This window comes from Heterocephalus glaber, unplaced genomic scaffold, assembly GCF_053883595.1.
Source record: "Heterocephalus glaber isolate CG9 unplaced genomic scaffold, H.glaber_assembly_v1.0 deba00001442, whole genome shotgun sequence".
NCBI classification, from domain to species: domain Eukaryota; kingdom Metazoa; phylum Chordata; class Mammalia; order Rodentia; family Bathyergidae; genus Heterocephalus; species Heterocephalus glaber.
This window is the reverse complement of record NW_028258296.1, coordinates 56,236,715-56,249,607: the sequence shown is the minus strand read 5'-3', so window position 1 is coordinate 56,249,607 and position 12,893 is coordinate 56,236,715. Positions and strand designations below refer to the sequence as shown.

Below are 12,893 nucleotides of genomic sequence, written 5' to 3'. Positions count from 1 at the left end.
TTGAAGGAAAGTTTTCCAAAAGTTGGTTGTTTGCTCAGCTTTTATAGGATTACATCAAATGTCTCTGCATCTGTATCCTTGCAGTGTCACCACTGAAAGTTGATCATCTCCAGCTCTTGACTAAATTTTGAGGCCTTTTTGAGCACGAGAAGCCCATGAGTTTTCGAAGACTTGCCAGGTAAATTGCCAGAAACATCTGAGAACTTATCAGTAAGCTTCCCGGGGAGTTGGCTGACTGGTCTTGATTTTTGCAAGCTAGAGGCAACCGGCACATATGAAAGTGACCGGTAATAAGCCCTTAAGGACCTGGCTCCCTCCTTGCTATCTCAAACTGGAAAAGGTGAACCGTTTAAGCTTACATCCTGATCTAAGCACCACTGGCAACTCTGGACCACAGATCTAGCACTGCTTCCCCACTATGCAGTGTGTATTTGCTTAGACCCGCACAATAGTGATGGTATTTTAAGTCGACCGGAGATAACCAGCGGTCTGTGTCCGTATTCTATACAAAAGCAGAAAGCATCGGGGCCTCTCAGCAAACAAGGTCAAATCGTTCATCGACTGTGGGCCATCACCCAACAAAAATTCTCCCCATTTAGCTACCACTTCCATTGTCACAAAGCGGCCAGCTCTTCCGGCGACTGTGTGGTTGGCCCTAAAAAGGGCCGTTGAGAAGGAGATAGGAAGCCAAGCGCTTAGCCCCCAAAGCCGTACAGAGTGCGGCCCTGGCGCTTGAGCGCGTAGACCACGTCCATAGCGGTGACAGTCTTGCGCTTGGCGTGCTCGGTGTAAGTGACGGCGTCGCGGATGACGTTTTCAAGAAAGACCTTCAGCACACCGCGGGTTTCCTCGTAGATGAGCCCGGAGATCCGCTTGACACCGCCGCGGCGGGCGAGACGCCGGATCGCGGGCTTCGTAATACCCTGGATATTATCCCGCAAGACTTTGCGGTGACGCTTAGCACCACCCTTACCTAGACCCTTCCCGCCTTTACCTCTCCCAGACATACTTGCTCTAGCAAGAGAGAAAAACCTGGGCGGACAGAGCATCAGCTCCCTGCTAATATGCACCGGGATCGGACCAGATTGAAGACTGAGCGCGCGGGCGGGAAGCGGCCTAACTGCCCCGCCCCCTCACTGCGTCTAGTTTCTTTTGTTTCCCTCTCTTCTGTCCATTCCAGCTCCCTCTGGCCATAGCTTTTTTTTTCTCTCTTTTTTGCGTCTCCTGCCCACTCCCACCCCCTTTGTTTTTCAATAACTGATTCTCCGTAGTCTCCAGGAGAATTCAGACCCCAACACAGCTTCCAGATTCAGTAGTCTTTGTGCCTTTATTTCTCTGGCCTCTGGGAAGGCACTAAATTGAGGGTAAAAAGAAAGGTTTGGTGGGAGAAGACTGGAGGAAGAGCAAATAGGACTTCAGAAATGGGCCGGAGAGAATGCCCGCGCCGAATCTAATAGACCAAAGAATTCCAAATGTGGCTGCAGAAAACTGCAGCAAAAGCAGTGGCTCGTGGGCTACAAGTGGAAGAGGGGAGGGAGGTAGAAGCTCGCTGTAATTTTTGAGTCTAGGCACTGTTTTGTTGGCCATAGGCACAGTATTTCAGCTCAATCAGAAGTCGGATCCTAGGCGAATTGGTCTCAGAATTCTGCTGTCTTCTTGGAGGGCAGTGAATCCCAAGGCGTGCCATCCGAAGTTCTGTTGAATGTGCAGTACAACGTATAGAGGAGACATTCTGCAGCCGATTTCTACAGATCCTCTAAAATCGATCCTATTGTCAAGCAGGATTCAGTGCCCAAGCTGTGTCCTTTCTGAGCGCTGCCCCGTCCCCTGCTAGCAAAGTTTGCTGCTTTGGATTTTGCAAAAGGACGACTATTTTATCCCAAGAGTCACTTCCAGAAACTACCCTGTGAAACTGATTGCGGTTCTTACTGTCAGAAATTTCGGTGCTTTGCTAGGGCTTCTGTAGTGAGAAGCTATGAGAAAATGTTTCTGTTTCTGCATCAGAAATAATTTTTTCCTGAAAAGTATTAAGGAAATATTGTTTCATTTCTCCGTTGGTGCTAGCTACTTTCTGTATGTTGATGAATCCCAGAACGTTATCCAGTCCTATAGGCTCCAGGCGTGTAGATCCACTTGGTGGTTCTTAAGTCATTTAAAACTCAAAGCTCAACATGAACAAAAATCAAAATATTTGAACTTAAAACCTCCAAGATATGAAGGGACACATCCCGGCCCCAAGCATAGTTGTCATCTTTTCAGTGAACAGTACCGCCATGGGTCACACATCTACATGCTTAAAGCTACTCCCCGGAATTCTCAATAGATCTCATCTCTGGCTGCTTCTATGTCTTGTATAAGCTCAATACTCATTTACAGAATGAACAATTCCTGCATTTGACTACTTTTAAACACGTGAGAAAGAAGTCAGATTGCAACACGATAAAAACAACTGCAAGCCAAGCAGACAGAAGTGAGAGGAACAGGACCCTCAGTGGAATCAGAGCCAGTGTCTCCACACCTCCCTTCTGGACGGGGTCATGGTATGCTACCCCAAATATGCCACTTTGGGCATAGGGAACATTTTGAGACGGGCATTTGAGTTCCTGAAATTCTTTTTATCTGTCTAAAAGCAGAGACTCCCAAAAGAACTCAACATTTTAACTCAGTTGTTATAAATCTGGCAACAACCTCAAATTTCTCTTTTTGGAGATGAGAAGTTGGTACCATATGGAACTAGTCATTGTCACAGGACTATCATATCTCTCTTTTCTTCTAAGGACTATTTATTTGTCTAAAAAGTCTTTTTTTTTCTTTTCTCCTTTTCCTCTACTAAGTTAGGTACATAGGACCCCTCTCCCAAATCTAACCACCCCTTTGAGTTACTCATCTTTGGGGTGCTCCATATGTGTTATGGCTCGTGTCTAGATATCCCCCAAAGCCTCATGTGGTCATTAGGTGGGACTTTTTCAGAGGTGGCTGGGTCCAGAGTGTGTGATGCTGGATTGAGCATATGTGATTACTAAATTACTCCACTGACTGTTTTGGCATAGTTCTGAATGTGGATAATGGGAAGTCCCACCCTGGGTGTGAGTGCAACCTGCCTTAAGGGTCTGTAGCCTGGATAGAACATAAGGGACAGAAAGAGGGCTGCTGTTGCCATTTGATGGTTGCTTCCTTGCTGCTTTGCTGCCTTCCTGCCTTCTGCCCACCATGACTGGTTCTCCTCTGTGACGCCCCTCTGCCATATCATCCTTGGAGCCAGCCAACTATGAATTGAAACCTACAAACTGTGAGCTAAATAAACTTTTCCTTCTTTAACTTTGGGTGTCAGGTATTTTGTCCCAGCAATGAGAAAAGCAACTAAAACAATATGTATGCATGTATTAAAATGCACATATTAAAAACCTCTGCTTTTCTTTTCTGTTTTTTGTTTTTTGAGACAGTCTCACTATGTAGTCCAGGCTGGCCTTGAACTCACTATGTAGCTCAGTCTGGCCTTGAACTCACTATGTAGCCCAGTCTGGCCTCAAACTCATGGTGAACCCCCTTGCCTCAGCCTCCTGAATGTTGGGATTACAGGTGTGCACCCCCCCCCCCGGCTTTGCTTTTCTCTTATTGATCTATCTTTAGTCATAGGATCAATCCTAAGAACCTGTGATGGGCCAGGTCCTGTAATCCCAGTACTCAGGAGGCAGAAGCAGGAGGATCACCAAAAGTTTGAGGCCAGCCGGGGCTACATACTGAGTTCAGGGCCAGCCTGAACTAAAAAGCAAGACCATGTCTCAAAAAAAAAAAAGAAAGAAAGAACCTATGAAGGTCGAAGAAGAAAAAAATAATTCATCTATTCATGTCCACAATTCATATAAAAGCAGTCCTTAGAGTATAAAGTTTTTAACATATCTACAGTGTTTCCTAGAATATTCCACAAGAATGGCTAGTGGAACACAACCACTGCATTTTTGTATAACTTTGAAATCGAATTTGCTACTTCATTCTTGTATATTGTAGTGGGATTATAGAATAAGGCCAAAAATTGTAACAATTTGAAGCTGTACAGTCTTGGCAGTAGGCATTAAGGATCATTATATTACCAGCTTTTGGGGTGCTGAAGTCTCATTCTAGATGTAGTTTCTAGGTTCTTTCTATCCTGAGCAAAAGATTGGTCAAGACAAGCACAAATGGTATACTTTTATTAAAGGTAGGAAAAGAGGCTCTGGAGAGTGAGTTTGGGCCAAGTAAAAGTAGGAAAAGAAGAACACCCTACAGCGTGAGGGTGGGCCACCACGCACAAGAAAACACAGTGGCCAAAAACTCAGTGTGGACCGTCATTTTTGTGTCTCCACTCCTCGGGCTGAAGTCAGGTCAGGCCATCCTGGGGAAAACCTGCTCGAGTTCTCGCGAGAAGTTCATGCAGGGCTTTGGAGCTGGGTTCCAAGGATCTTAGTGCCTCCTTTCCCAGCCAGTTTTAGCCACGCCTGACCTTCCTGTCTCAAGTAGAACAGAGAATGATGCCAAGTTTTTATTCAGTGGCAGAATATTGAAGGAATGAATTTATCTCAGAATTGGGTAAGGAAAGAAGCTCAAAATCCTACAACCTCTGGGCTGGAGATTTAGCCCACTGGTGCAGCCGGCTGCTTAGCAAGCACAAGGTGCTGAGTTCGATCCCCGGTACAAAAAACAAAGCAAAACAAAAAATCCTATGGCTTCTGACTTTGGTCCAGGGCTGCAAATCATTTAAGATGAAAACAAATCATGCGGAAGGCCTGGCCAACCCACAAGCCAAATTCAAAATGGCCTGAGTTTGGAATACTTATAATCCTTGGAGTACTTGAAGCCAAAACTCAAACACAATCTTCCTGTAACATCTATTTTAACTTAGTCCATTACTTTTGTATTAAAAATAAATACATGTTGGGCCGGGGATTTAGCTCAGTGGTTTCGCCGCCTGCTGTGCAAGCGCAAGGACCAGAGTTCGATCCCTGGTACCAAAAATAAATAAATAAATAAATAAATAAATAAATAAATGTGCATTACATACGTAACAATTCGTTTATTAAAATTTTCTTTTATATATCCTGAGTGGAAAATGTGAAGCTTCTCATACCTGCCTGCCCCACCCCCAGTCCCCTCCCACTGACCCTTTGTAATTAATAAAATTCAAAGTGTAAACTCTTATAATTTCTCATGAAAGTAACTTCAAAAAAAAGTGTTGTGTTTTTTTTGGTACTGGGGATCGAAGTCGGGTCCTTGCGTTTGCGCAGCAAGAGGTAAAACCCCTAGGCTAAATCCCCAGCCCAGTTCAAAAATTTTAAGAGAACTAGTTCCTTTCTCTCAAAACTGAAGAAAAGCAAAGGTTTTTTTGCACCACAAACCTACTTCTGATAAATAGTAGATTGAAAACTTTCACAGGACTATTACTCTAGAGTCCAATGTGAGGACGGAAATGTTATTAAAGGTGATTTCTAAGGCAACTATGCATCAGAGGTTTTTGTATTCTCACAAAACTTACCTTCAGCCACTGAAAGTTTACTATTTTGGTTGATAATTTTATTTAAATTGCTGCAGTGAGTAAATATTTAACTTGACATCTCTGTTTTCTGAGTAGAGGTTTTAATAAATTAAAAAAAAAAAATCAGAGGAAGACTCTTGGAATTTTCTTTCTTTTTCTGGTACCAGGAATTGAACTCAGGACCTTGCACTTGCCAGGCAGGAATTTTCTTATCATTTCTGTTATAAAAGTAAAATCCTATGACTCTTGGATTCTCTTTATATCTTCAGTTTCCTCCTATCCTCAGGGGATATGTTCCAAGATGTTTAGTCAATGCTTCAAACTACAAATAATACTGAAACCAATGGAAACGGTACTATGGTTTCTACCATAAACCATGTATACTTACGGTAAAGTTTAATTTATGTTAGCAGCACAGTAATAATGAAATAGGAATTCTTCATTATAAGTTCATTATTTTGCTTTAGAATATTATGTAGCATTTTTATTTACCCAGGACAAGCCATAATTTCTGTGACTCTGTTTTCTTACTGGTAAAATAAGGCAAATTATATCTATTTCACAAAGTTGGCATTCAATGATAGAGTGTAGGTAGAACTTTTAAACACTGAGAACTGCTCTCCACTTGTGGACATGGTTACAAAACCACCAAAGGAAGGGATCCTATTTTTCACATCAATCACACTTTTGTCATTTTAGGGCTTCTTAAAGGGGCCTGCATCTGCTTTTAACAGATTCTTGAAGATACTAATTAAACTAACAATTTTTTACATTGTTCAAGGAAACCCCCTTAAAATCCTATTTATTTTACTTTGATTTTAGTAGAGAAAAGATTCATACTGTCACTATCAAAGCTAGTTTTAAGCATCTTGGGCCTGCTTTTGTTAGGTTTGAGTTTTCATAAGGTTGTATATAATGCTTTTTTGATAAAACAAGCATGCAATTGAATGTTTTATGCAAACTGGTACCTTGTCTTATGCACTTGCCTGAACAATACTTCAAAGCATATGGCATAACTGAAACCCCGGCCCCCTAATACCAAGTTGGTCAGTAGCCTGCAGATAAAAGGGGATTTGGGGGCAGGGGATTTAGCTCAGTGGTTCTGGCACCTGCCTTGTAAGTGCAAGGTCCCCGCCAAAAAAGATTGTGCATAACTTCTACTCTAAAAAATATATACTGTTCCATTTGGGCCGGGGATTTAGCTCAGTGGTTCCATTGTCTCCTCACAAGCTCAAGGACCCAAGTTTGATCCCCGGTACCAGAACAGTCTAAGTCAGATGTCAGGTAACAGTAAGTTTAATTTTTAATCCTTCCACTACATATTGTTTTGTTATGCTTCAGTGATCATGTAATACATTTAAGGTGCTGAGCACAGGAACAGAAACTAAATGTTAGCTCTTGGAGAAATGTTACAGTAACAGGTGACTTGAAACAAGCTGAATCACTGAAGTTCATAGGAGGGCGTGCAAAGGAAAGAACTTCAAGCAACTATCCTTGGATGGATAAATCAGAAAAAGAGGAGGGGAAAGGAAGGAATAACAGAAGGGTTAGCATAACAATCTTCTGGCTCAGTAAATAGGATGGAGCTCTAGCCAATGAGATCAGAATTCTTGAAGTTCTTCCTTTCTGGCCCAATCAAGACGAGGCCATGTCTATAAATACCACAGCCCAAAGTGTCTTGGTCGAAACAAGTGAGTTATGGCGCGTACAAAGCAGACCGCTCGCAAGTCGACCGGCGGCAAGGCCCCGCGCAAGCAGCTGGCCACCAAGGCGGCCCGCAAGAGCGCCCCGGCCACGGGCGGCGTGAAGAAGCCGCACCGCTACCGGCCGGGCACCGTGGCGCTGCGCGAGATCCGGCGCTACCAGAAGTCCACCGAGCTGCTGATCCGCAAGCTGCCCTTCCAGCGGCTGGTGCGCGAGATCGCGCAGGACTTCAAGACGGACCTGCGCTTCCAGAGCTCGGCCGTGATGGCGCTGCAGGAGGCGAGTGAGGCCTACCTGGTGGGCTTGTTCGAGGACACCAATCTGTGCGCCATCCATGCCAAGCGCGTCACCATCATGCCAAAGGACATCCAGCTGGCCCGTCGCATCCGCGGGGAGCGGGCCTAGATCATCCACTAGGTTAATCTAAAGGCTCTTTTCAGAGCCACCTACGTTTCCGCTAAGAGCAGCTGTATCAGCTTTTCAGCTGTGTTTACTGTTAAGTGTCCTGAGGATAGAAATAAGGGGAACATCGCAAAGGTGGGCAATAGGAAATGTGGGTCCCCTGCTTTTAGTTACATGACAGGAAACAAAGTGTCTTGGTTTAGGCCAACTCAGCCTTGCTGGCTTAAACCTAGAGCAATGTATCAGTTGTGGAAAGGAAAATGTGGGAGGCGAGAAATACTCCGAATCCCGAGGTGTGTAAGGTCCTGGCGCCGGAGACAATCTCTTCTCTTGGAAGGAGCTTTTTTTTTGGTATTGTATAGTTGGCTTATAGCTTGACATTCGTCACACAATACAGGTGGTGGAAACCAGAATAGTGAGTCCCTGGTGGTGTTTATATACAGTGAAATGGTGCAAGAATAGAAGAAACTAGTTTGTCTTTACTTTTGTACTTAAGAAATCCGTATATAAATCTACAATCTAATAGGAAAACTAACGAAAAAAGCCCTGAACCGATGAAATCACTGCTCTACGTAATTTACTGGTCGATGTGAAATGGAACATTTTGATTGGCTCACACTTTTGTTCTAATGACTACTAGGGAAGCGCAACCAGAATCTATTATTTACATAGGCTCCACCCTTCTATGACGACATTGGTTTAAATTAACCAATAAAAAAGCAGCAATCTTGGAACCTTCATTTGCATACGAGCTCTATAAGTATCGCGTAACTGGCCGCTTGCAGTGTAGTCTGGGATTGCTTCCCTTCGTGTGTTGCAGTTTTACAGCGAGAGGAAAATGCCGGATCCGGCGAAATCTGCTCCTGCTCCCAAGAAGGGCTCCAAAAAAGCCGTTACAAAGGTGCAGAAGAAGGACGGCAAGAAGCGCAAGCGCAGCCGCAAGGAAAGCTATTCAGTGTACGTGTACAAGGTGCTGAAGCAGGTCCACCCCGACACCGGCATCTCGTCCAAGGCCATGGGCATCATGAACTCCTTCGTCAACGACATCTTCGAGCGCATCGCCGGCGAGGCGTCCCGCCTGGCGCATTACAATAAGCGCTCGACCATCACGTCCCGCGAGATCCAGACGGCCGTGCGCCTGCTGCTGCCGGGCGAGCTGGCCAAGCACGCCGTGTCCGAGGGCACCAAGGCCGTCACCAAGTACACCAGCTCCAAGTAAGGGACGCGACAGATGGCCTATATAACCCAAAGGCTCTTTTCAGAGCCACTTCAGTGGTCTGAGAAAGCAGCTGTAAACACTGACGATTGGTTAGCTTTTGCTTAGGATGTGGTCATGGCCACGAGTACGTTTTGGCTTAGAGGAGGGATCCTCTTGTAGTGCAATTGTGTCCCTCAGTCAAATGAATCTCACCAATAGCAAATGATGCGGGAACTCAACAGAAAAATAGGTTTCATCATAGCTCTCATTGGTGCTTTTTTTTGTTTTTTGCGGGGGAGAAGAGAGAGGTGTGGCAGAGTTTGAGTGACCCCCCGCGTTTCTAAATTTAGGTTTTCAAAAATACCAAGCTGGGGTTTTCTCTATCGTGGAAAGCCCAAGGTTCTCAGTGTTTCAACCTTTGTTTTACACTTTTAGACGTCACAAACTCATGTATTTGATGCGTGTCTACAAATTGACCTAGGCATCCTCAATTTCTATCCCAGTGACTTCAACCAGGGAAGGTTTGCCCCTCCCGTGGGACACTCGGACACAGCAGGAAGTAACTTATTGCGTGGTGTGGGAGGGTTGCATCAATGGGTAGAAGCTGGCAATACTGAGCATCTTATAATGCACTGGACAGTCCGTCAGAATTACCTGGCTTACAGTATTGCTTCTCATACAGAGGTGGGAGACTCGACCCAAAAATCTCCCTATCCATCAGAATGGAATCCTCACATTCATTTTTAGATTTTTGAGGCAGGGTCTCAGCTATGTAGTCCGAGCTGAGTTTGAGCTGGAGGTTCTGCCTCAGCCTCTAGAGTGCTGGTATTACTGGCATGAACTGTCAGACCTGGCGATCCTCATTTTAGTCACACCTTCCCTCAACTCCAGCCTGTTTTTGTACTGGGTAGAAGCTGAACTCTCCATAGTCTTACTGGTTCGGTCTACAGGTCATTCTACACAGGGAAACCGTCAATTCCCAGGCCCAGGACCCTATCTTGGTTCTGTAACTAACTTTCCTGTTATTATGAATCGCCTCAGTTGGGTTGTTTGGGGGGGGGGGTTGTTTTTTGTTTTTGTTTTTGTTTTTTTGCCTCACTCGTTTTTAAGCAGTTACAGGTGCTTCTCATGAAATTTCCTGATTTGGTCAAGTTGGAAGGCGGGCCTGGGGAGGTGATTTTTAGAGTGTGTGTGTGTTTTGGAGGTATGTTTCTGTAATTGTCTAAATGGCCTCAAACTTGTGACTTTTCTGCCTCAGCCTGCAGAATAGCCATGTGCCACCTCATCCCATTAAGATGAAGCCATTCTGAATAAGTGAGGAATTTACATGACCATTTTGCATGTAAAGTGAATTTAATTGATGATTTTATAACAGTTTAAATTTATATTTACTTAAAAGTCAAATAAAATGTGCTATATTACTTCCTTCACTGGAAATTTTAGATTGTCACTGAAGTCCTCTTTTTCTGGCCTTTTTCTGATGATGGCCAGGCAAGAGGCCTGAGTAAGACGACTCAACGGTGTGCTTGTCAGAATCCAGGAAGGTTAGATTCCAGAATGGTCACAGCAATCAGCGATACTGAACCTGAAATAATTTAAATAAGTAGGGATTTAGGATTAAAGTCATTGACTACTGTCACATCTTTGAGTCTCCTAATCTTTTTCAATAAAATGAAGATTCTAACTGTTGGTCTTCAAGTTTTGTTTTTTGTTTTTTGGGGTTTTTTTGTCTTCAAGTTTCTTGCAATACCCATTTATAATCCTTTGACTCTTTTAGGAAGTTGCAGATGTTTTGTTTCTATCCTGCTCTTCATACTGTTTCAAAATTAGCTTAAGTGAAGACCCTTAAATGTGCAGTGATTTATAGTATCAAGGTTCTAAGCACGTTTGTGGGCCATATGGCTGTAACTTCACCCATACATTCACTCCGTACTGTTCCTTGGCTCTGCTAAGATCCCCTCACTTGGATAAAGAGGCCATAGAAGGAAACCAGGTAACCTCGGCCCCCATAGGAGCACACTCCATGCTGGCAGGCAGCTCGGAGCGGCAGAGGTGGAGATGATTCTTAATGTCAAACCAGAGCTGTATCTGCACAATGCACAGCAGTAATTCTGGTTCTTTCCACTTTGCCTGTTTGTCCTCTTAGCATTTATGGAGTTCTTGCCGAGAGGGCGAGTACTACCCTGGAGACCTAGATTCCCTGCCTGAGAACGGAATGACCTTGGGAAAGAAGGTTTTCATCTCTAATCCTCAGTTTCGGCCTCTGTGAAAATGAGAAAAAGAATAGAACCCACCTCCTAGGCTTGATGTGAGAATTAAATGAGATAAGGTACTTAGAGCGCTTCGCACAGGGGTGGAGCACTCTAAATACGGGCTAAGTGTTGCTCCCGGATGATTGTGGTTAGGATTTCCACTACACCTCGGGAGCCCATTTCCTTTCCCAGCTAGTGGAACTTTCCTAGATTTCTAGTGACTTGAGGGTCACTTTCTCCAAGTGTCTTATATTCGCCAACAAGAACTTCTTTTAATTCTAAAAACATCACCCAATAAGGCATTTTCCCACAGTTTACTTGCAGGGTCTTTGATTCTGTATTTGCTTTGTGGCCCAATAGGAAAACAATGAATTAGGAAATAAACAAACAAAAACTTTATAATGTCTGTTACTGGTGCTTGGTAAAGGCCTGTCTAGTCTTTGATAAGCATTTTTTCTTTTTAATTTTTATTTATTTCTCAGATGAGCTCTTTCTGTGTTGCCCAGGGAGAACTCATACTCCTGCCTCAGCCTCCTGAGTAGCTAGCAGTACAATGAGTACTGCTCTCGAGTAGCTAGGTGTACAGTGCTCCTCCTGGTTGCCGACATTTTGAAATGACTTTGTTTCCTCTCCCATGATAGTTGTACTATTTCATATCAGTGTTTTCAGAGAACATTTTCTTTGCTTTTTTTTAACAGATGTAAACTATTTATTGAATATTTGCCACCAAATATTGTTAAATGCATGATCTTGCAGCATATCGCTTTCAAGTTAAAATGTCAGGAACAAACACCAATATTTACAATTTTTTTAAGGAATGTTATATAATGACACATTAAGGCATAAACTCTTTGGGCTTATAATTCTTAAAAGAATGATAATAGCAAAAGTGATGCAAAATCTTCAGTGTGAGATTATGGTTTTGGTTTTTTTTGGTACCGGGGATTGAACTCGGGTCCTTGAGCTTGTGCAGCAGGGGGTGAAACCACTAAACTAAATCCCCGGCCCAATGTGAGATTATGATTGAGCTACATTTTACAAAAATATGGTGTAAAATGGCAACAATCCCATTCAACATCCTGGATTAGATCCCTTCAGGAGGGGCTGATAATTTATACAGTCAAACTTTAAAATTTACAGATAAAGGCAGTTTAATACTGCCACTGAGAAGTACATCTCTTAACATATACAACTTTCAGGCCACAGTTTTGAAGGTCTGAAGTATTAAGTTGGTTTGATGAATTAGTCAGTTCGCACTTACGAACACATTTATTGCCTTGCCATCTTTAAAATACGTTTTCAGAGTATCTCTGAAACTTTTGGAGTACTTTACAAATTCTTTCTTTTGTTGTTCAAGTGCCTTGCGGTTCTGGTATTGGTATTTCTTGAAGACATTATTCACTGTAACAAGAAGTTCTTTTATTGTACTAGCTATATCCTTGATTGTCTGCAGAAACCTCACTCTGTCATTGATCTCATCTGGGATCTTACTGAGAATTTGTTTAAGTGCTCTTGCCTTTTCATTTAGGTCCTGGAATTCTGGCTCTGGTCGTTCAATCATATACTCTTCTACATCATCAGCTGCCATACGAAGAAGAGACTCTGTGAAGTTAACTTCTACACTTTTTTTCTCTAAAATTTTCACAATGATGTCTTGTGTGAGACCTGGATTTTCTTTTTCAGCCTTAATGAAAGTGGCTCTCAGTGTCTGAGCTGCAGACAGATTTACTCGTTCTAACTCATTAAACACAGGACACATGACTGCATAGAGAGGCATAGAAACCATGGAAGTGGTCTCAGCTTCATTCTTCATCTCTTCCATTGTCAT

The 12,893-nt window shown here is 43.3% G+C and overlaps 3 protein-coding genes and 1 pseudogene across 3 annotated transcripts; 2 read left to right on the top strand and 2 right to left on the bottom strand.

Moving 5' to 3' along the window:
- Positions 1–254: 254 nt before the first annotated feature.
- Positions 255–1,049, bottom strand: LOC101708105 (histone H4). Its single transcript, XM_021265976.2, has one exon. The coding sequence runs from the start codon at positions 1,047–1,049 to the stop codon at positions 696–698; it is 354 nt and encodes a 117-aa protein (XP_021121635.1). The 3' UTR covers positions 255–695.
- A 6,139-nt stretch (positions 1,050–7,188) lies between these two features.
- On the top strand, positions 7,189–7,660 carry LOC101707735 (histone H3). The gene has a single exon (XM_004853930.3). It carries the CDS (start codon positions 7,208–7,210, stop codon positions 7,616–7,618), a length of 411 nt encoding a protein of 136 aa, XP_004853987.1. The 5' UTR covers positions 7,189–7,207; the 3' UTR covers positions 7,619–7,660.
- A 725-nt stretch (positions 7,661–8,385) lies between these two features.
- LOC101707379 (histone H2B type 2-F) lies at positions 8,386–12,850 on the top strand. The gene has a single exon (XM_021265833.2). It carries the CDS (start codon positions 8,454–8,456, stop codon positions 8,832–8,834), a length of 381 nt encoding a protein of 126 aa, XP_021121492.1. The 5' UTR covers positions 8,386–8,453; the 3' UTR covers positions 8,835–12,850.
- On the bottom strand, positions 12,246–12,893 carry LOC101707020 (programmed cell death protein 10 pseudogene; annotated as a pseudogene).